The sequence below is a fragment of the Monodon monoceros genome, unplaced genomic scaffold (assembly GCF_005190385.1).
Source record: "Monodon monoceros isolate NGI ecotype Baffin Bay Population unplaced genomic scaffold, NGI_Narwhal_1 Super_Scaffold_4, whole genome shotgun sequence".
Classification (NCBI taxonomy): Eukaryota; Metazoa; Chordata; class Mammalia; order Artiodactyla; family Monodontidae; genus Monodon; species Monodon monoceros.
Window position 1 is genome coordinate 2,091,840 of NW_021703781.1, and position 21,096 is coordinate 2,112,935.

Consider the following 21,096-nt stretch of genomic DNA (forward strand, 5'->3'; position numbering starts at 1 on the left):
GATATGCTGCGCACGCGCGCGCTGCAGGTCCCCGCGCGGCTTCCGTCCTGGTTAAGATGGCGACGCCCGGGGTCCTCCGGAGGGGCCGCAGAGGGTGCTGCCGCCCTAGGCGAGGTCGGGCCGCCCCGCGCGGAAGAACCGCCCCCAGCAGCACCCCAACCACCGCTTAGCTAAGAATCCCAGGCCACGCCCGGGACAGCGGCCGCAGCATGGATTCTTCCAGTTCGTCTAGCTCTTGCTTCTCCGTCGGCTCCACCAGTCCCGGCGCTGTCGTGCTCCTCTACTCGGTATGCGCCCGGGGGAGCGAGGCCGGGGCGGGGCCGCGGGAGAGGACCCCCTTCTCCTGGTCCCGGCTTCCTCCGGGCCGCGACCCAGGGCCCAGAAGAGTGGGTCCGAGCCTCCTCCCCACCCCCGCAGGAGGGATTAGGTGCTTGATTTGGTTTCTAGGGCAACGGTGTATAGCTGCGTGTGGGAATGTACGTGTGCTTTTAGAAGTTTCTCCTGGTGATGGCTCCGCTGGTTCCCTCCCGCTCGCTCCTTCCCTTCCCCTCCACCAGGCGTTGGGCCTTCAGAACGCCCCTGACACGGGAACGAGGCGGGGAGAATTGGAGTCTCTCCATCTCTTGCGAGGCGTGTCGGACTACCTTTCGGTCGAACCCGAGGAACCTGCGGGTCTGACTCAGCTTGAGGTAGCCCGTGGCTCCCCACCCCGCTGTTTTGCAGCTGTGATATTCCCGAGAAAAAAAGTATTTGGCTTGTCTGTGGGCATTGAGTTTCTAAGACTTTACGTTTTTCATCTAAGAAGATTTGGAGTTCCGGAAATTTGTATTGTGTTTCTGTCCTCTGCCCATCATTGTACTTTTTCCACAAGTCATTTTGGAAGAGAGCTAATGCCCCCCGGCCTCTCTCCAGTTCACCCCCCAACCGCCTCTTCTGATTTTAACCGGCCTTTTTGGCCGACGGAATGTTGGTCACTCAGAATTGTCATGAAGAAATTACGAGGTGGAAGCTTTGTAGCTCTCAGTATTTCACAACCCTGGGGCAATTGACTTTTTTTTTTTTTTAAACCAAATTAAGTTTTATCCACCTTAGGAGGAAATAAAAGAATGCATTTTAAAGTCATGTTACCAGTGTTCTGGCTTAAATATACTGTTAATTTATGTAGGAGGGTCATAACAGGGAAAACACAAGAGCAAGATAAACAAAAAGTTCAGTTTCAGAAAAGAATGTATATACCTATGGCTACCTTCAAATTGGGAGACCAGTGGAGCATGGGGAAACTTCTGTTCCCTTGCTGTCAAGAGCTCTGGGCTTATGATGGCTGCTAATTGCCCACTTTCCCAAGGTTTATCACTTGGACCTCTCTCTTCGTTGACCTCACCGCACAGTGCAGTGGTGAAATAGTTCAACCTCAAAACGTAGGGAAAGAGGGTTGCTGTGTAGCTCTGACTTCCCATGGGTAGTTTTTTTCAGCCCTCAAGTGGTTTGTGAATTACAGCAATTTTCCACGTGTGTATTAAAGGAAAGAGTTGGTTTTTTATTGCCCCATTCACCAATGATAAGACTTTGGTCACCTTTTTCACGTGAAAAACTAAAGCAGTTAATTGCATGTAAGCCGTTACTGCTTCTGAAGCTGGACAGCCGCCCTCACTCCTCTTGTGATGGCAGTCTTTTAACTTTCATGTTAACCTGAACTTTTTCTTACTGTTTCAGACTGTCCTTATTTCATTCCTCGGCCACACTCTTATTGTGCAATACTCTAATCTAGTCTTGGAGATATTTAAGATACTGCTGATTGCAGGTACTTACAGTGTTCAGTAGTCAGTATTCTCAGTGTGTAAGATATGGAGGTTAAAGATCCAGCCCTTGCCTTTAAGGACCTCAAAGGATGTCATGAGAATAAAGGAGTAATCGCAGCTAAGTGAGATAAGCCCAGTGATTGAAGCGTACACAGTATATTGTGGGAGGGCTGAGAAGGAGCGCCTGACCTGTCTGGGGACTTGGAGAAGGCTTCTCAGAGAATGTGACACCTGAGTTGAGATTTTGAGGTATGAATGGGAGGTGAGGGAGAGGAAGACTGCCGTAGGCATCAGTGTAAGAAGACCACTCCTTGGCACGTGTGGGGGAACCAAGATAGGGAAGCGTAGAATAAAGGGGACGTGAGAAACGAAACTAAGGAAGTAGGCAGGGGATATTTCCTAAAGCAATTTTATATGTTTAAACGCCCTTCAGGATAAAATCTTCATTCTATGGGGCACCATTTAAGGATGATCGGATTTGTATTTTTGAAAGTCTAAGAAGACTACTAGGTTTCTGGCATGATTATGTGGGTAACCTCTATTATTGATACTTAAGCAGAGGCTGTAGAAAGGGAATTCGTTGGAGAAAGGAATCTGATACCGGAGGAATCTGAAGCGTGGAGGTCAGTTAGGACGCTGTTGCAGTAATCCAGGGAGGTGACGAAAGCCTGCAGTGAGGCAGTGGCCGTGAGTCTGGGGAGGAGGGAGACGGGTGAGTTTGTGTGGTATTCAGGACAGTTGAATGTGGTAGCTAAGGAAGAGGCCGCAGTCTGAAGTTGACTCCCGCCTCTGCGATCTGGCAACTGGGCGGATGCCTTTCACTGATAAAGAGGAAGAGGAGGGGCTTCCCTGGTGGCGCAGTGGTTGAGAGTCCGCCTGCCGATGCAGGGGACGCGGGTTCGTGTCCCGGTCCGGGAGGATCCCACGTGCCGCGGAGCGGCTGGGCCCGTGAGCCATGGCCGCTGAGCCTGCGCGTTCGGAGCCTGTGCTCCGCAACGGGAGAGGCCACAACAGTGAGAGGCCTGCGTACCGCAAAAAAAAAAAAAAAAAAAAGAATACTCAGAACTCAGCACTTCCTAATTATTTTACTAAATTTTCCTGTTATCCATGCTCTTGAAGTTATTTCCATCTGTCACGCTGTAAGGTGGAAATCCTAGAGAACGGTGGCTCCTTGCATCTCCTCCCAGCTCCACATTCAGTGAGGTCGTATTGGTAGCTTGAAATCTGCCACGGTGGGAGCGTGTATACCCCAGAAACTGGCAGATGCTATAAATCAGGGCTCTCCCATAGTTGCACATTACCGGCATGCTACTGGTGGCATCCCTAAGTGAACTTACCTTGTTTATTTGTTGTCCATCTTTCCTTCAGCTCCCTCAGGGTTCCTTGTCCACCTTGTTCATGCTGTGTTCTTAGCCTGTAGAACAGTGCCTGGTACGTTTGGGGCTGTCAGTAACTGTTGAATGAATGGATCCACCAGAGCAGTTGAAAGGGAGGTACAAGGAGAGGCCTGTTTAACTAGCAATAAGGAGCGGCCCACTCTGCAAAGTAAGATAGGGGGAAAATCCTTCACGTCATTCTTCTCACTTGGCCTCCTCATTGTATCGTGCTCCTGGGTGAGTATTTATTTTATGATGGTAAATACTTCTCCAGCATGGCGTAGGGAATGCCAGTTAATGAGCAGTAACGCTCAACCCTGGCTGCATGTAGGAATCACTTAGAGTACTTTCAAAAATACTTTTGATAACCCAGGTACCACTCCCAGACCAAATTAATCAAGAATCTTTAGGGGGGCCTGGGCATCAATATTTTAAGTTCCCCGAGTTATTTTAATGGGAAGCCTGGGTTAAAAACCACTGGATTAGACATTGAGTTAGACCAGATTGGGAGAAGTTTGAGCTTTAGACTGTGAATATTGGAGAGCTGTCATCAACAGGGCTGAAGAAGTGGCTTCATTTAGTAATTTATTTTTTCATTCCACAAACAATGATTGAAGGACTGGGAATACAAAAATGTGTAAGATACATGACAGGAAGCTCACAATCTTGTAGGGGAGACACCAAAGACAAGTTTATTGAAGTATTCTAGATGAAAATGTAATGAGGATTCCCTGAAGACTTAGCGGAGAAGATGACCGTTTTGGTCCTGCGTTAAAGGGAGAATCTGGACATGGTACACAGAGGAGGTGTACAGAAGCTGTGGTTGATGGCCGAGGGTCTTCCAGGTGAACGGTGGCGAACGGCCATTTGTAAGTGCCCTGTCTCAACAACTGGTACCACCATGCACAGGGTTACGGACAAAAGAGGCTGTGTCTGTCTTGGTTAGACAAGGCATATCCCCAACATATACCACAATAGCATGCATATAACAGATGCTCCGGTGTTTGATAGGAATGCCATTCTTAGAGGTGACTTGAACGAAGCTGCGGGAGCCGTGAGATGTCATAGCTTGTTGAGGCAACTAGGTCTTTGTATAGCTGGCTCGTGTGTTAAGAAGTGTGGGCTCGATCGTGCAGTTAACAGAACCGTGGAAGGATTGCAGATGGTCACAGCTGGCGAGGTTTTCAGAGGACACATACGTGCTGTTCTGCCTTGCAGGTTCTTGTTCTGAGGACGCCCTCCCTCCCCTCTCCCCCTTTCCTCTTTCCTCCCCTTCTGCTCTCTCTTTCTCTCCCCCCGCACCCCCTCCACACCACAGACACCTCCCCAGCTGATTCTGATCCTTTTCTGTTCCCACACCCAGGACGGCTAAATGGGAAGTCTCTGAAATCTTTTTTGTCCCTAAAATTATATCATTTATAATGGTAATTTGTGGCATTCTACCAAGTCTGAGCCTGTGTAACTTACGCTACTACTTCATTAATGAGAACTGTGAAATTTGAGGTTCTTCAGCCTTATAAGCAGGAGTATGCGATATGTTACAGCGACTGCAGTTTTACACCAGAATTCCAAGCTCGAATATTTTCTCCTCATATATTCTCTATACTTATATATGTAGGCATAAAAATGTTCATGTTTGCGTATTTCACACGTTTTACATGCTACCCTTTTATACTTAAGCTCCTTAAAAATGTTCTTTGCTTCTATCTGTATTCTCGTTGTGCCCTAATGGTGGCCTCAGTTTTCCTGGGTTTTTTTATTACCTTAACATGTAGTCCGTCAGTTATTGATCAATTGTGCTATATTCCAAACACAGCTAGATGATGGAAATACAAAGAGGACACAAACCGTCCTGCCCTCAAGGTAATTGCATTTTAGTAGGGAGACAGACATGCAAACGATTACATGTTATGGGACACATACCACAATAGACGCATGTAGAAGGTAACGAAGTCCTGATGAGGGAGGGAGAGTAATTCCATCAGGGGAACTCAAGGAGAGCTGTCCCAGCAGAGTGATGCCAAGGCAAGGGTGACAGGAACAGAAGGGCATTCCAGGCAGAGATGGACACGTGCAAAGGCCCAAAGGCATATCAACGAGGGACTGTGTTGGGGAAATCAAATCACTCACTGTTGAGTGGACCATGAGTGTGGTGGGAAGGAAAAGCCAGGTCATAGAGGTTCTCATATGACACCAGAGTGGCTTAGGTCTTGTTCTGAAGGAGGTAAGGGGTATCATGTAAATATTTTAAGCCAGAATTGTGTTTTAAAAAGGGCACATGGTGGCATGGAAGACTGATTCAAAGGGACAAAACATAGGCAAGGAGACCAGTGAGGAGGCTGTCGTGATAAAGAGCACAGGCTGGACATGTGAACGAGGAGTAGACATGATGGATCCTTAAAGGCCGTGTTAGCAGGATGGAACGGATGGCATGTAAGGGGTGAGGGAGGAAAGGTCTAGAATGATGTAAACACAGGGATGTAGATGGTGTGGGGTTATTGATTGAGATTTCAGGAAAGTAATCAGCTTGTAGGATTGTGCAGAGGAGAGATGAGTTCAGTTTTGGGAAAGCTGGATGCGAGAGGAGGACAGGGCAAGGGATTCAGAAGCCTAAATATTTGAAACCAGTTGAGTAGGTGAGAGTACTCAGCACTGTGTGGAGTGAAGAAAGGAGGGATGGAGATGTTAACATATACTAAAGGAAGTGGGAGGAAAGAAGACATATTTGTAATTGGGGGAGGAAAATTTCCCCCAGGTTGAGAATCTCTGGATTAGAGAAATGAGGTGGGTTTTTTGCCGTGACGGAGTCATGAATTAAAAACCACAGTAGGAACATTTCAGAATAGTTGTAGGTAATGAAAGGAGGGAGTGCTTGAGAACGGTGTCCCACGGTGTGGAGGTCTAGGAGGAACGAAGACTTGAAAGAGGCCAGGGTCTAATGATTAGATTTGAAAGAAATATTAATGTCTGTTACACTTTTTATAGTAGCAATGAATGAAAAAAAGAGTCCAAACATCCAACATTAAAAGTAATATCATGGGAGAAACTTAAATGGAGGAGTGTTTATAACATTAAGTAAAAAGAAAATCAGGAGACAAATCAAAATGTACGTGTGGTGAGGGAGGGACTTTTCACAGGCACAGAAAAAAGCATTCACTGAAATGGTCTCTGGCTCATTGGGAGACAGTTGATTTTAATTTTCTTCTTTGTGCTTTTCTGTATCTCCTCAATTTTTATAATGAACATGTATCACTTTGGTAATTAAAACATTACATTAAGCAATTAGGGAATACAAAGGTGACGGTGCAGCCACTAAAATATTTTAAAACAATATTTAATATAGGGAAGTTTTCAGAATACAGTTGATAAGGCAAGATAAACTATATTTCGTAGGGTCCATGTTTTAAATTAAAAAATATGTATTTTTATATCTATGAATGGAAAAAATAAGGGAACTAGTAAGTGTTAAGAGTAGTTATTCCCAGGGTGTAACACTGGGGGCAGTTTATCTTTGCTTGTATGTTTCCACGTTTCCAAATCTTCCATAATTAGCATGCTGAGTAGTATAGGGTAGTGGTTAGGAACAGAGTCTGTGAAGCGATAAGGCTTCAGCTTGAATCATGTCTCTGTCCTCTGAGAGCTGTGGGACCTTGGCTGAGTTATTTCACTTCTCTGTGCCCTGGTCTCCCCACTGTGAAACGTGGTAGTGATGATAACTCCCTCACAGGTTTGTTGTGAGGATTGCCCCTGCGTATAGGTAAAGTTCTTAGGACAGTGCCTGACGCTTAGGAAGCAACGACGCATGTTAGCTGTACTTATTATTACTACTATTACTTTTATCATCAGAAAAGCAAACTTTTAAGAATTCAGAAGTCGTTGGTAGCCTAATAACGAGCAGTTTTAGGGGGCTGGTTGGATAGAAGCTGAATTTCAGTCGGTTGAAAGGAGAAAAGAAAGTAACACAGCAAAATACAGACTGCACCATAGTAGCTTATATGGGAGCACTTTGGTCTTGAGTTTGCACCCATGTCGTTTTATTTGATTTGACATAATCTTGACTCTGACGTACTCTTTAATTTTTAAAACTAAGTGAGAGAGGCAGACAGAACAAGTTTATTGGTGCGATTGACGAAATCTGTAAAGTTGATCAGATTACTCTAGAGCCTAATGTCCCACCTTTGCTATGTTTGTTAACTTTCATAAAGGGGCACTGGCTTTATAAAGATAGCAATCAGAAATATGATAATAAAATATTATAATTCAACAGCAATTCATTGATCCTAATAATAGCTACATTTCTTTTTCTTTTTGGTAATTCTATTCTTTTTTTTTTAATTTTTATTTTTGGCTGCGTTGGGTCTTCGTTGCTGCGCACGGGCTCTCTCTAGTTGTGGCGAGTGGCAGGCTCCTCTTCGTTGCGGTGCGCGGGCTTCTCATTGCGGTGGCTTCTCTTGTTGCGGAGCACGGGCTCTAGAGCGCAGCCTCAGTAGTTGTGGCGCGCGGGCTTAGTTGCTCCGTGGCATGTGAGATCTTCCCAGACCAGGGATCGAACCCGTGTCCCCTGCATTGGCAGGCAGATTCTCAACCACCGGGGAAATCCAATAGCTACATTTCTTTTTCTTACTATGTGAAAACCTAACATCAGAACACTCTGCTCTTGTTCTATGTCATAAAATAAAAATTTTGGCTAAGACGAAACCTTACCAACGTAGTTTTACAGCATGTGCATTACTTTCTTTCATTTGCCTCATCCACAGAAGGAACTCAAAAAGTGGGATCAGTTTGAAGATGTTTTGGAGGAGAGGAGGCATGTCAGTGACCTGAAATTTGCCATGAAATGCTACACACCTCTTGTCTACAAGGGAATTACTCCTTGCAAGCCAAGTGAGATTAAATGTAGTGTTCTCAATTCTGAAGAGATTCATTATGTCATTAAACAGGTAAGTGATTCCCTCTTCAGCCATAGCCAGATTTGTTCATTGTCAGCAAGTTCTCTTCTTGATTCTATGAATTTATTTTGCTATTTTTAATGTATCTTTTTAGATTTTGCTATACTCAGCACATTCATCAAATGTTTATTGTACCCATAATGCATCTTAGCCCCTTTGCTAGACATGCTGCCTAATAGCTAGTTGAGCAGTGTTCTTGACCTCATAAGTGTATAGTCTAATAGGGAATGATGACAGTTGTGCCGGCAATTACAGTGAAATATGATACAAGACATGCTAATGGGAGGCCAGTGTACAGGGGCATTAATTAGTTATAAGAGCAACTAATTTTGTGTAGGGAGTTAGAGAAGTGATTTTATAAATGAGGCCTGAAAGATGTTTGGGGGTTTTCCAGGTGAAGTGGGTGAAGAAGAGTGTTGCTAGCAGGGCAAATAACTTTTTCCCTGTGGTTTTCAAACCTCGTGGCACATTAAAATTATTCGGGGAGGGGCTTCCCTGGTGGCACAGTGGTTAAGAATCCGCCTGCCAATGCAGGGGACACGGGTTTGAGCCCTGGTCTGGGAAGATCCCACATGCCGCGGAGCAGCTGGGCCCGTGCACTACAGCTAGTGAGCCTGCGAGCCACAACTACTGAGCCCGCGTGCCACAACTACTGAAGCCCGCGCACCTAGAGCCCGTGCTCCACAACAAGAGAAGCCACCGCAATGAGACGCCCGTGCACCGCAGCGAAGAGTAGCCCCCACTCACCGCAACTAGAGAAAGCCCGCGCACAGCAATGAAAACCCAACACAGCCAAAAATAAAAAAATAAAATAAATAAATTTTTTTAAAAAAAGAACGTTTTAAAAAAAATTATTCTGGGAGCTTTTAAAAATCTCTGTGCCTACGTCTCACCCTCATACCAATTAAATCATAATGTCAGGAGTGAGAAACCAGGCATCCGAAGTTTTTTAAAAGCCCAGTCAATTCCAAAGTGTGGTGAGATTTGGGAACCACCAGCTTATTTTAAGGCGAAGAGCGCATGTGTGTTCGTGGTATTGAGAGGTGTTCAGTGGAACCAAGACTGAAGAGAGCAGAGGAGGGTGATGACAGGAACTGGGCTGGAGAGGAGAGCAGGCCACGTCGCGAAGGGCTTTGTGAACCGTCTGAAGGAATTGGATTTATCCTACACACAGTGCAAAGCCATGGAAGGGGTTCAGGTTGCAGTGTGGCGTGATCAGTTTATGTTTTAGAAACACCGTTGTGCTGAAGGAGACGGGAAGGCTGTGTGTGGTGCTCCTGCAGCAATCCCTTTGTAGGATCGTAGCTGCCTGGACTGGTAAGTGGTTATAGAAACAGAGAAATGGTCAGATTTAAGAAATGACCAGTTGGGTGAATGAAGTGAAGGAAAGGAAGAATCAAGGCTGATAGAGCCATTCACTGAGATAGGGACTTAGAAGAGGGCTTAGGAGAGAAGCTGTGCTCTGTTTTGCACACGTCATTTGAGGACATCCAGATAGAGGTCCTTGGCAGGCATGATCGGAGCTCCCCGACGGCGGGCTCTTCTGTCATGTCGTGCTCCTGTGCCTTGAGGTTCACAGAGAGATCCTGCTTCTTTGACTTTTCACTGGAGGTTAGTCAGGTTTGTGGCCTTGGAAAGATTCTTCATTTTGCAGCGGCACTGGGGTTGGGGGCTGCGTCACACGGCTTGCGGGATATTAGTTCCCTGACCAGGGATGGAACCCAGGCCCAGACAGTGACAGCACGGTGTCCTAGCCCCTGGACAGGGATGGAACCCGGGCCCAGACAGTGACAGCGCGGTGTCCTAGCCCCTGGACGGGGATGGAACCCAGGCCCAGACACTGACAGCGCGGTGTCCTAGCCACTGGACCAGGGATGGAACCCGGGCCCTGGACAGTGATAGCACGGTATCCTAGCCACTGGACCAGGGATGGAACCCGGGCCCAGACACTGACAGCGCGGTGTCCTAGCCACTGGACCAGGGACGGAACCCGGGCCCCAGACAGTGACAGCGCGGTGTCCTAGCCACTGGACAGGGATGGAACCCGGGCCCAGACATTGACAGCACGGAGGGAGCCCTAGCCGCTGGACCAGGGACGGAACCCGGGCCCAGACATTGACAGCGCGGTGTCCTAGCCACTGGACCAGGGATGGAACCCGGGCCCAGACATTGACAGCACGGAGGGAGCCCTAGCCACTGGACCAGGGACGGAACCCGGGCCCAGACATTGACAGCACGCAGGGAGCCCTAGCCACTGGACCACCGGGGAGCTCCCAGGAAAATTATGTGTTATCTTTATTATTTGCTGTCTCTTTTATTCTGATTCGGACATATGACCTATGCTCTTAATCGTATTGTTGTGATCTATCTTGGGGAATCTATTAATCTTGTCTGACTGAACTTATTTAATAAGTGAAGTCAAGTTCTCTCTCTTTCTTTTTTAAATTGCTGTATTTCTGGTGCCTAGCACATAGTACACATTTAATAAATATTTCTTGAATTAATGAATGGAAAAAAAATACTTTGGTCCTATCCCCAGAGATTCTGGTGTAATTGGTCTAGGTTAGGACCCAGGCATTTCTCTTTTCTTCTTCTTTTTTTTTTAAGTTTCCCCATGTAATTCTAATGCACAGCCAGGTTAAGTGTGACTGATTTAAGCCAGTGTTTTTCAGACTTGAACGTACTGCTGAGAAAAATCATATAATCGAGGTAGATTGGAATTATTATAAATTCTTGGTTACGCAGCACACTTGGGCCCTCTTTGTTACCCAGTCATTGATTGTTTCCCTAGGAAACTCTCTCCCTTTCTCCAAAATGGCAGTTTCAATTGCCCTATTCTCCTTGAACCTCCAACCCTACCTTCTCCGCTTACTCTGGACAGATGACTTTTCTTCCTACTTCACAAAGAAAATTTAAGCCATTATATAAGTGAGAGCTGTTTCAGCTCTCTGAGATCAGGCTCCTAATTTACCTGCATCTAACACCCATGATTTTCTTCTTCCCTCCTACTAGAATGGAACGGGGATCCCCTTCTGTTCGAGTTTAATCCCTACCCTACTCCTTTGCTCCGAATTCCACCTCCCCCCTCCTCCTCGGGAACTTTGCTTGTCGTCTGTCCCCTCAGTTGTCTCAACTTCTTCCTGTTATCAGCTCTTTACCATCAGCATTTAACATGCTCACTTCTCTTCCAACTTAATTAGACTTGCTTTGACCACATTCCTTCTCTACTTACTACGCATCTCTTCCTTTCCCACTTCTGCTCTGCTCTTTGAAGAAGTTGGCTGTGTTTTCTATGCTTGTTGCCCTACTTTCTCACCCTTCATGTACCGCTCAGCTCACTGGAATCTGATTTCCAACCCCCTGTAGGAGCTCTTCCCAAGATGGTGAATGACCTCCTTCTTCCTCGTGGCAAAAATCAGCCTCATTCAAATCCTGGATAGCTTTTGGTACATGCTCTCTCCTTTCCAGGACACCACACTCTCCCACTTACCCACCACATCTTTTTGATTATTTCCCAGTTGTCTTTATGGGCTTCTCTTCCTTTGCCTGTCTCTTTAAATGCTGCAGTTCCTCAAGATTTTGTTCTAGCCCCTTCTTATCTACCCACTCACTGGGAGTTTTATTTATTGCCAGAATTTTAAGTACCTTCCTTATGCTAATATCTCCGTATTATAATATTACTATATAAAAATAATATATTATCATAAGTAATATAGATAATTAGTATCTATTGCTTCAGCCCAGATCTCTTTTGAGTTTCATACATATATTTTTACAGTTTATTGGGTATCCACTTGGAAATTCCAGAAGCACTCCGAAAGCATTCAAGATGTCTACATCAAAGTCTTGGATCCACTGCACCCCTGTACTGTGTGTATTCCCCCCTCCCACCCAGATTGTCCTGTCTCTAAGAATGCCCCCCCCGACATATGCTAGTTGCTCAAACCAAAAATCTGGATGCCGTCTTCAGCTTCTTACTTTCCTCTCACACGCTCCCAGGCACTAAGAGCTGCTGATGTGCTCTGCTGAAAATGATGTACCCTCCTAAAAATAGCGCTGGTCTACCTCCGTCCATCCCTGCTGCCACTTCTCCAGCTGAGGCTGCCTTTATCTTGCAGAGTGCAGTAGCAGCCATTGAAGGGGCTTTAGCCAAGGAAGGATGTGATGACTTCTGCGTTTAAGAGACTGCTCAGGCTTGTGACATGGAGAAGAGACTGAAGAGGGACATCACTGGGGACAAGGAGTTGTAAGACCGCTGCTTCTCTCAGGTTTCCAGGGAGAGGGGTCTGTAGGGACAGCAATCAGTCGGGCAAATGAGAAGCCCAGGTGCACAGAATAAGAGGCCAGGCCATTGTCTTCTTCTCTGCTTTCCTCCAGTGCCTTCTGAACAAACCGGCCTTTTCGCCTGTGTTCTTCACCTGTCCAAGTCCTTCCTGTCCCCAGGGGTCTTGGCTTTCCCACTCCCCAGGCTTCTCAACCGGCTCCAACTGGCATGAGCATTTTCTGTCTCGAGGAAAGTCCTCTCCTGGCAATGTATTCTTTCTTTTTAATGCTCCAGTTCTCTCTTTCCCTTCTGATCCTGATTCCTCAGATGTGTAGGCTGTGCGACTTCCCTGGTGGTGCAGTGGTGAAGAATCTGCCTGCCAATGCAGGGGACACAGGTTTGATCCCTGCTCAGAGAAGATCCCACATGCCGCAGAGCAACTAAGCCTGTGCGCCACAACTACTGAGCCTGCACTGTGGACCCCGCGAGCCACAACTACTGAGCCTGCGTGCCTAGAGCCCATGGTCCGCAACAAGAGAAGCCACCGCAATGAGAAGCCCGTGCACCGCAAGAAAGAGCAGCCCCCGCTCGCCACAACTAGAGAAAGCCCGCGTGCAGCAACGAAGACCCAACGCGCCAAAAATCAATCAGTCAAATAAATAAATTTAAAAAAAAAACAGCTGCAACAATGTACTGAAAGTAACTACTAAGTGTATGCTCTCAGACACTAGATCTTGAGCAACAACTTATTTTAGAGAATTTGGATGTAAGCTTAAACTATATCAATTTAAATTAAGAAGAGAACATACCATTTTGAGTTATATAATAACATTGGTCCATTTGGAACTGGTCCTACTGATTTGAGCAAAAAGAATTTTGACTTTTTTTTTTTTCCAGAAATTTATCCCTGCTTTCCCTTTTCTTGTAGCTTTCCAGGGAATCCCTTCAATCTGCCGAGGTCCTGCGAGAGGAAGCCTGTGGCATCCTGGATGAAATGAACCACAAACTGCGTCTGGGAGCCATTCGGTTCTGTGCCTTTGCCTTGAGCAAAATATTTAAACAAATTTTCTCGAAAGTGTGTGTAAATGAAGAAGGTATTCAGAAAGTGAGTATTGCTTGTAGAAAAGCAATCTCTTCTTCAATCCCTCACAATTTATCCAACTCAAAGGCATCCCGCTTTGCACTAGATGAGCAGGCCCTGGTTAGCAGGTGGCATCCAGCCTGAGCAGAAAAGACTCCGCCTCTCTGCAGGGTGTTTTTTCCTTTTACCTTCAGATCTGCAGGCTTCAGACAAACTAACTTAGTCACTTAGTTACAGACTTTACAGACTAACCTGATGTCAGATGTTCATAGAGTTACAGAAGTCGTACAAAGAAGTTCTATATATTCTTCACCAAGATTCCCCTACAACATGTTCTCTTTCCTTTCCTCACACACCTTTCTGGTGTGTTTTCCCTATAAACAAGGACATTCTCTTATGGTGTAATTATCAAAATAAGCAAATTAACATTGACACAGTGCTGGTAATACAGATCTTATTCATGTTTCACCAGCTGTCCCAGCTGTGTCCTGTATAGGCAAAAGAAAGTCCTGCATCGTGTGTTACAGTCAGCTCCCATATCTCTTTAGACTCTTTTAATCTAGAACAATTACTTAGGCCTTGTTTGTGTTTCATGATATTACTTTTGAAGAAATCAGGCCAGTTATATTCTAGTGTCCCTTGATTTGGATTTGAGATGTTTTCTCGATTAGGCTCAGGTTGTGTCCTTGTCAGTGTATCAGCCCAGAAGCATGTGGCCTCCGTTTGCCTGTTCCTGGTGATGGTCACGTTCGTCACTTGGCTACCGTGCTCTTCGCCAGGCTCTTCGCCCCTGTAGAGTTACTCTTTGTGCCCCTGTAATTAATAAGTATCTTGGGACAAGAGACTTGAAGGATGCTTCAGTACCCTGTTTTTCATCATACTTTCCTCCATGCGTTTTTACAGCCACTGATGTTTTTTGCTTGAATCAGTTATTACTCTTATGATTGCCAAATGATTTTTCTAATTCTGTCACTCCTGTCATTTAATTGTTTACTTTTTTCTGAAAGTAAGAGCTTTCCCTATGAAGATTATTTTTATTCATTTGTTTTTAATACCTTTTTTCTCTTACTAGGAAGCTCTTACCTTCACCGGCCTTCCTCCTCATACCTTTTAATGCTTTGTTTTTATTCAGTCATTTACTTTGCTTCCAAGTATTTCTTCCTGCTGTGACTGATTTCTAGATTGCTGACTTACGTCTGCATCTCTGTCGGAGAACGTTTGATACAGTGTTGGGAACGGGGGGTGTTGCTGGCTATGTCTTGTTTGTCGGTAGGTTATGTATTTAGATTTCAGGAAAACAGACACACGTTGACACAGTGGGTATTTTTGAGACTGACAGCCCGAGGAATGGATCGGGAAGCTCGGATGCATCCCTCCCTGCTACAAGGCGCCCACTCTCCCTGACAGTGAACCTAGTGCATAAATAGAGAAATACCATTCCTTTCCTTGGTCCTAACAATTTGTAATTTTTTTAAATCTCCCTGAGAGAAGTTTTGTTTTCTCTTCCTACAAACTACCAGTCAGTCTAGCGCAGTGGCTGACAGTTGACTTTTTAATTCAGACTGACAGATCCAGTTCTAGCTCCACCGTGTATTAGAGGCATGACTATGTCACAAACGAGGAAGTTAAGGCTTAGGCCTTATGTACAAATACGTGGTATTAAACAATGCATGTAAAATGCTTAATATTGCTTCTCAACTAATACCTGTTAGTGATCATCACCATTATTATTATGATCCGTAAAATTTATTTTTGCTGTCCTTGCGTTATGGGAGATTATTTAACTAGAACTCTGAAATAAGTTTTGTGCACGTGGTCGGGAGACAGAAAAGCATTACTCGTATTCCCTCTGTGCATACGCACATTCTTCCGTTTTCTGATTTAAGATACGATTTTAATAATATGAAAGCTGAAATTATTCAAAGTGTAACATTTGTTTTAAAGCTACAGCGAGCCATCCAGGAGCATCCTGTTGTTCTGTTGCCCAGTCATCGAAGTTACATTGACTTTCTGATGCTGTCTTTTCTTTTATACAACTACGACTTACCTGTGCCGGTCATAGCAGCAGGAATGGGTATGCATTGGTTTTCTCCCTTTTTTTAATTGTAAAAATTTAGGCATTCACGGGAATGATTTTAACAGTGCCGAGGTTATTTGAAGAAAATGATGAGAATAGCTTCTCCCTTCTTTCTTTCTTTTATTTATTTATTTATTTATTTATTTTTGGCTGTGTTGGGTCTTGGTTGCTGCGCGTGGGCTTTCTCTAGTTGGGGTGAGTGGGGGCTGCTCTTTGTTGCGGTGCGCAGGCTTCTCATGGCGGTGGCTTCTCTTGTTGCAGGGCACAGGCTCTAGGCACGCGAGCTTCAGTAGTTGTGGCACGCAGGCTCAGTAGTTGTGGCGCACGGGCTTAGCTGCTCCGCAGCACGTGGGATCTTCCCAGACAAGGGCTCCAACCCGTGCCCCTGCATTGGCAGGTGGATTCCCAACCACTGTGCCACCAGGGAAGTCCCTCTCCCTTCTTTCTACAAGTCCCAGTGTTTAGTAGGTTGGATTCTGTCCTCTGCACGGTGCTTTACTGTGCCTACCCAGACATCAGCAAGCATATATGCACATAGGGTTTTTGGTTCAGGTTGAAAAATGAGATTATACGACCTGGATGTATTACCTGCTGTTGTTATTTTTATTTGGTAATATATCAGTGGCTATCTCTGTAGGTCAATAAATAGATCTAAATTCTTTTAACATGTTTTTCAATTGTGGTAAAATGCACAAAACATAAAATTTACCATCTTCAGCAGTTTTAAGTGCACATTCAGTAGAATTAAGTTCACATTGTTGTACTGTCATCCATCCACAGAAGCCTTTTCACCTTGCAAAACTGAAATTCTGTCCCCATTAAACACTTAACTCCTCATTCTGTTCTCCCTCCAGCCCCTGGCACCCAGCACTCTCCTTTCTATTTCTGTGAATCTGACGGCTCCAGATACCTCCTGTAAATGGAGTCAAACAGGATTTGTCCTTCTGTTGCTGGCTTATTTCACTCAGCGTAACGTCCTCAGGGTTCATCCATATTGTAGTGTCTGTCGGAATTTTCCCTTTTTAAGGCTGAATAATATTCCACTGTATGTATACACCGTAGTTTGTTGATGCATTGATCCATCCCTGGACACTTGGGTTGCTTCCACTTTTTGGCTTTTGTGATTAGTGCTGCAGTGAGCATAGGTGAACAAATACCTGTTTGAGTCTCTGCTTTCAGTTCTTCCAGGTATACACCCAGAAGTAGCATTGCTGGGTTAGATGGTAATTTTATTTTTAATTTTTTGAGGAACTGCCATACTGTTTTCCACACGCAGTCACTGCACCATGTTACACTCCCACCAGCAGGGCACAAGGGTTCAGTTTCTCCACATCCTCTCCAACACTTGTTATTTTCTGTTTTTTTAGGTTTTTTGTTTTTCTGTTTTTAATAATAGCCACCCTAATGGGTGTGAAGTGGCAGCTCATCGTGCGCTTGATTTGCATTTCCCTGGTGATTAGTGGTGTTGAGCATCTTTTCATGTGCTTGTTGGCCAATTCTATATCTCCTTCAGAGGAGTATTCAAGTCCTTTTGGTTGTTTGTTTTCTTTGTCGTTGAATTGAAGGAGTTCTTTATATGTTCTGGATATTAACCCCTTATCAGATATGTGATTTGTAAATATTGTCTCCCACTTCACTCTGTTGATTGTATCATTTGATGAGCAGAAGTTTTTAATTTTGGTATACAGTAGGCCCTCTGTATCCACGGGTTCCGCATCCATGGATTCAAGCAACCATTGATCAAAAATATTCAGGAAAAAAAACTCCAGAAAGTTCCAAAAAGCAATACTTGAATTTGCCATTCACAGGAAACTATTTACATAGCAGTTACATTGTATTTACAACTGTTTACATAGCACTTGTATTAGGAATTATAAGTAATCTGGAGATGATTTAAAGTGTATGAGGATGTGCTAGGTGATATACAAATACTCTGCCCTTTTATATAAAGGACTCGAACATCCAGGTGTTTTGGTATCCATGGAGAGTCCTGGAACTAATGCTCCACAGACTCCCCCCAACCCCAGGGACAGCTGTAGTCCAGTTTATCTGTCGTTTCTTTTATCTTCTGTGCTTTTGGTGTCATATCCAGGAAATTATTGCCAAATCCAGTGTCATGAAGTTTTTCCCCTATATTTTCTTCTAAGAGTTTTATTGTCTTGGGTCTTATATTTAGGTCCTTGATCCATTTTGAGTTAATCTTTGTATGTGGTGTGATTTTTTTTGATAAGGTTCCAACTTCATGTCTAACATTTTTACTGCTATATAATATTCAGGAGTGTATATCATAATGTGGTAGTTTTGCTGTTACAAACAAGCTTTCAATATATTTTCATATTAGTGCTTTTATTTCTGTAGGATTGATTCCAAAAAAGTAGGATTGCTAAGGCAAATAAATTGTTCATCATCTCCTTTATAAGCTAGCCAGGAAAGCTGGGGTTCAAGCCTGCACCTTTGCTAATGGATACAGTAAACAGTAAAGTAGAAACTGCCGGGACCTTAAGCACTTTGAAAGCATTTCCATCCATATAGACGTGTGAGGAAGTTATTTGAAAATTAGGGAAAAATGGAAAGAACTGTTTTAAAACAGATGGTAGAACTCTTTCTCTCATTCTGGACTTGCTTTTCTTTTCTAATCTGTGCCACTAAAAGAAGAGTGGTATTTTCACCTGATGGTTAAAAAGGAAAGGTGAGAGCTAGTTTGGCCTGACTGTGCAGAGCAGGGAGGATATATGTTGATCTGTCACTGAGGTCAGCGGCACTGCTGACTAAGGAAGTTGGCATGGTGGCATAGTTGAGGCTGTCCCATTGCCTGCTGCTGCCCCACCTCTAGCTGGTCTGGTTGTAAATGCAGAGGTGCATGGGGAGTGGGGTGCACAAGGTAACCTCCCAGCCAGCACCTGCCGACAGAGTCCCTTCTTTCCTTAATTCCATTAGATGCTTCTTCTTAAGATTAGGGGTGTCTTACATACATGAAATCTATCTTAATAGAATCTGAGTTGAGATATTCATAGAAAGCTTCAAGGTCTGCAAATCAACATTAACCGTTGCTTCTTTCATAGACTTCCTAGGAATGAAGATGGTTGGTGAGCTGCTGCGAATGTCGGGGGCGTTCTTCATGCGGCGGACCTTCGGTGGCGATCAGCTCTACTGGGCGGTGTTCTCTGAATATGTGAAAACTATGTTACGGGTAATGCAAATAATTACCGACTACTCGCAAGCTGTGTTTTCTTTTCACTGAAGTTTGCTCTAAGATCTTACTTAAATTCGTGACTTTTTCTTCTTTTTTGTTTTTTCTTTTGTTGCAATAGAGACTTTTTTAATATAAATTTATTTAGTTAGTTATTTTGGGCTGCGTTGGGTTTTCATTGCTGCGCCTGGGCCTTCTTTTTAGTTGCGGCGAGCGGGGGCTGCTCTTCGTTGCGGTGCGCGGGCTTCTCGTTGCAGTGGCTTCTCTCATCGCAGAGCACGGGCTGTAGGCGTGCAGGCTTCAGTAGTTGTGGCTCACAGGCTGTAGAGCGCAGGCTCAGTAGTTACAGCACACGGGCTTAGTTGCTGCGTGGCGTGTGGGATCTTCCCGGACCAGGGCTCGAACCTGTGTCCCCTGCACTGGCAGGCGGATTCTTATCCACTGCGCCACCAGGGGAGCCCTAAATTCGTAACTTCTGAATGGACTGCTTAGCTGGTTTCTCCCCCTCGAGGAATGTGCATAACCTCCGCCATCTGTTTCCTCTGTGTGACTCTCTTGTCTAAGTTTCACTGTGAGCAGTGTTTGCTCGGAGGGCTGGGGAGGGAACTCAGGAAAAGGAATCAAAAGAAGCATTTATCACTTTGAGAGTAGGCGATGGGTTTTGTGTTTGTTTTGTTGGTTTGTGTTTTCTCTTTACAGAATGGTTATGCTCCTGTTGAATTTTTCCTCGAAGGGACAAGAAGCCGCTCCGCCAAGACACTGAGTCCAAAATTTGGTAGGTTCCTTACAGACTGAAGGAAAAACACAAACCCAGAGGCTTCAGGCGTGGTGTCATCGTAGCTGCTTAATAGAACTTGACACGTTTTTTGCAAGATGTTCTTTACTTCATAAGTGTAACTGTTTCTTTAAGGTCAACTGTTTATATTTATGGGCTTGGTGTATAATGTATACTTCTGGTATCTTCCTGCAGCCTTGTTTGCTTTCCTTTTCAATGTTTGAACAGTCATTTCTCCGCACGTTTACAGGTCTTCTGAATATTGTGATGGAACCGTTTTTTAAAAGAGAAGTTTTTGATACCTACCTTGTTCCGATCAGCATCAGTTACGATAGGATATTGGAAGAAACTCTGTATGCTTATGAGCTCCTAGGGGTTCCTAAGCCGAAAGAATCTACAACTGTACGTAAAGGCTAGCCAAGCTTGATCGTACTGGAATTTAAAGAAATTAAATTTCTTTAAATTTATATTCATTTATGATGTACTTTATACACCAACTGATTTCTGAATGTATTCCTGTTTTCTTTTCCCCTGTTGTGATACTCTCAGGGATTGTTGAAAGCCAGGAGGATTCTCTCTGAAAAGTATGGAAACATTCATGTGTACTTCGGAGACCCTGTGTCACTTCGATCTCTGGCAGCTGGGAGGATGGGTCGGAGCCCATATAACTTGGTTCCAAGGTGCAAGGCCTGTGTTTTCATAACTGACATAGAAACAAGGATGAATATCTGAAAGTGTAAACTGTGATTCTTGAGTTGACCACTTCTAGCACTGAAACTTGGTTATCTGAGATCACACCCCGGAGAAGCAGAAAGCTTCAATTAATATGTTCGCCGGACACTTAACTGCAGGCTATATACATTGAACATGCAAAGCCAGACAGTGCTCAAACAAACAAAACAAAACACAGAACCCATTGCCTGCTCTCAAAGTAACAGATGCTTCTTTTGATTCCTTCTCCCCAGGCTCCCTCCCTAGTACCCTACTGACTTGAAAGTGTGAAGAAATAAGCCGTTGTTAACAAGTGCATGTATGGGAATTGTTGAGCACTATTGGTAGGCCAGCCAAAGTATCTACTAAGTATTGTTTTTGATCCTAGAAAGGATTGTTTAATAATAATGAATGGGAGTGAGTCCCTGTTCTCAAGAAGGTTATAGTTTTGTGGGCAAGGAAATGTGTTAGCTTCTTTCAGCATGCAGGTACAGATACACATTTGGGTTTTCTTAATGTAGAGAAATACACCCGCAGGAGTAAAGGAGATGAATCGCCTGCCCAGCCAGGCTTCCGTGACTGCAGCATCATTCATAATTTATCTGTAGCGCCAGTGGTCCCACGGCAGCTGGCAGCCTCGCTCGCAGCTTCATCAGCTGTCAGAGGCAGATGTTAGCTTTCTGCAGCCACAAGCTTTCACTTGGTCCATCTCAAATTGGCCAGTTGTATCCATTACCAGGGAGTCCTCATTGGCTACAGCTTTCACGCTAAGCCACCTTATGTGCCTGCTGTTAGGTCCTATGCACATATCCTTGCTCCAGCCAGCTCTGGGTAGGTTCTGGATATCATCTGACTCAACGCTGGGTGATCCACG

General features: G+C 44.7%; 1 protein-coding gene across 3 annotated transcripts in view; it reads left to right on the forward strand.

Annotated features, from left to right (window-relative positions):
• Positions 1-40: 40 nt before the first annotated feature.
• GNPAT (glyceronephosphate O-acyltransferase) overlaps positions 41-21,096 on the forward strand; it is a 30,875-nt gene continuing 9,819 nt past the window's right edge. The window contains exons 1-8 of one of the 3 annotated variants that reach the window (XM_029245093.1): positions 41-287; positions 7,933-8,115; positions 13,317-13,493; positions 15,414-15,543; positions 18,609-18,736; positions 19,436-19,511; positions 19,762-19,913; positions 20,061-20,191. In XM_029245093.1, the coding sequence (XP_029100926.1) occupies positions 210-287; positions 7,933-8,115; positions 13,317-13,493; positions 15,414-15,543; positions 18,609-18,736; positions 19,436-19,511; positions 19,762-19,913; positions 20,061-20,191 (1,055 nt within the window). In that variant the 5' untranslated portion in view covers positions 41-209. Of the gene's footprint in view, positions 288-7,932; positions 8,116-11,902; positions 13,155-13,316; positions 13,494-15,413; positions 15,544-18,608; positions 18,737-19,435; positions 19,512-19,761; positions 19,914-20,060; positions 20,192-21,096 lie in introns of those variants that run through there. The other 2 variants (XR_003797003.1, XR_003797004.1) reach the window with 2 other exon arrangements.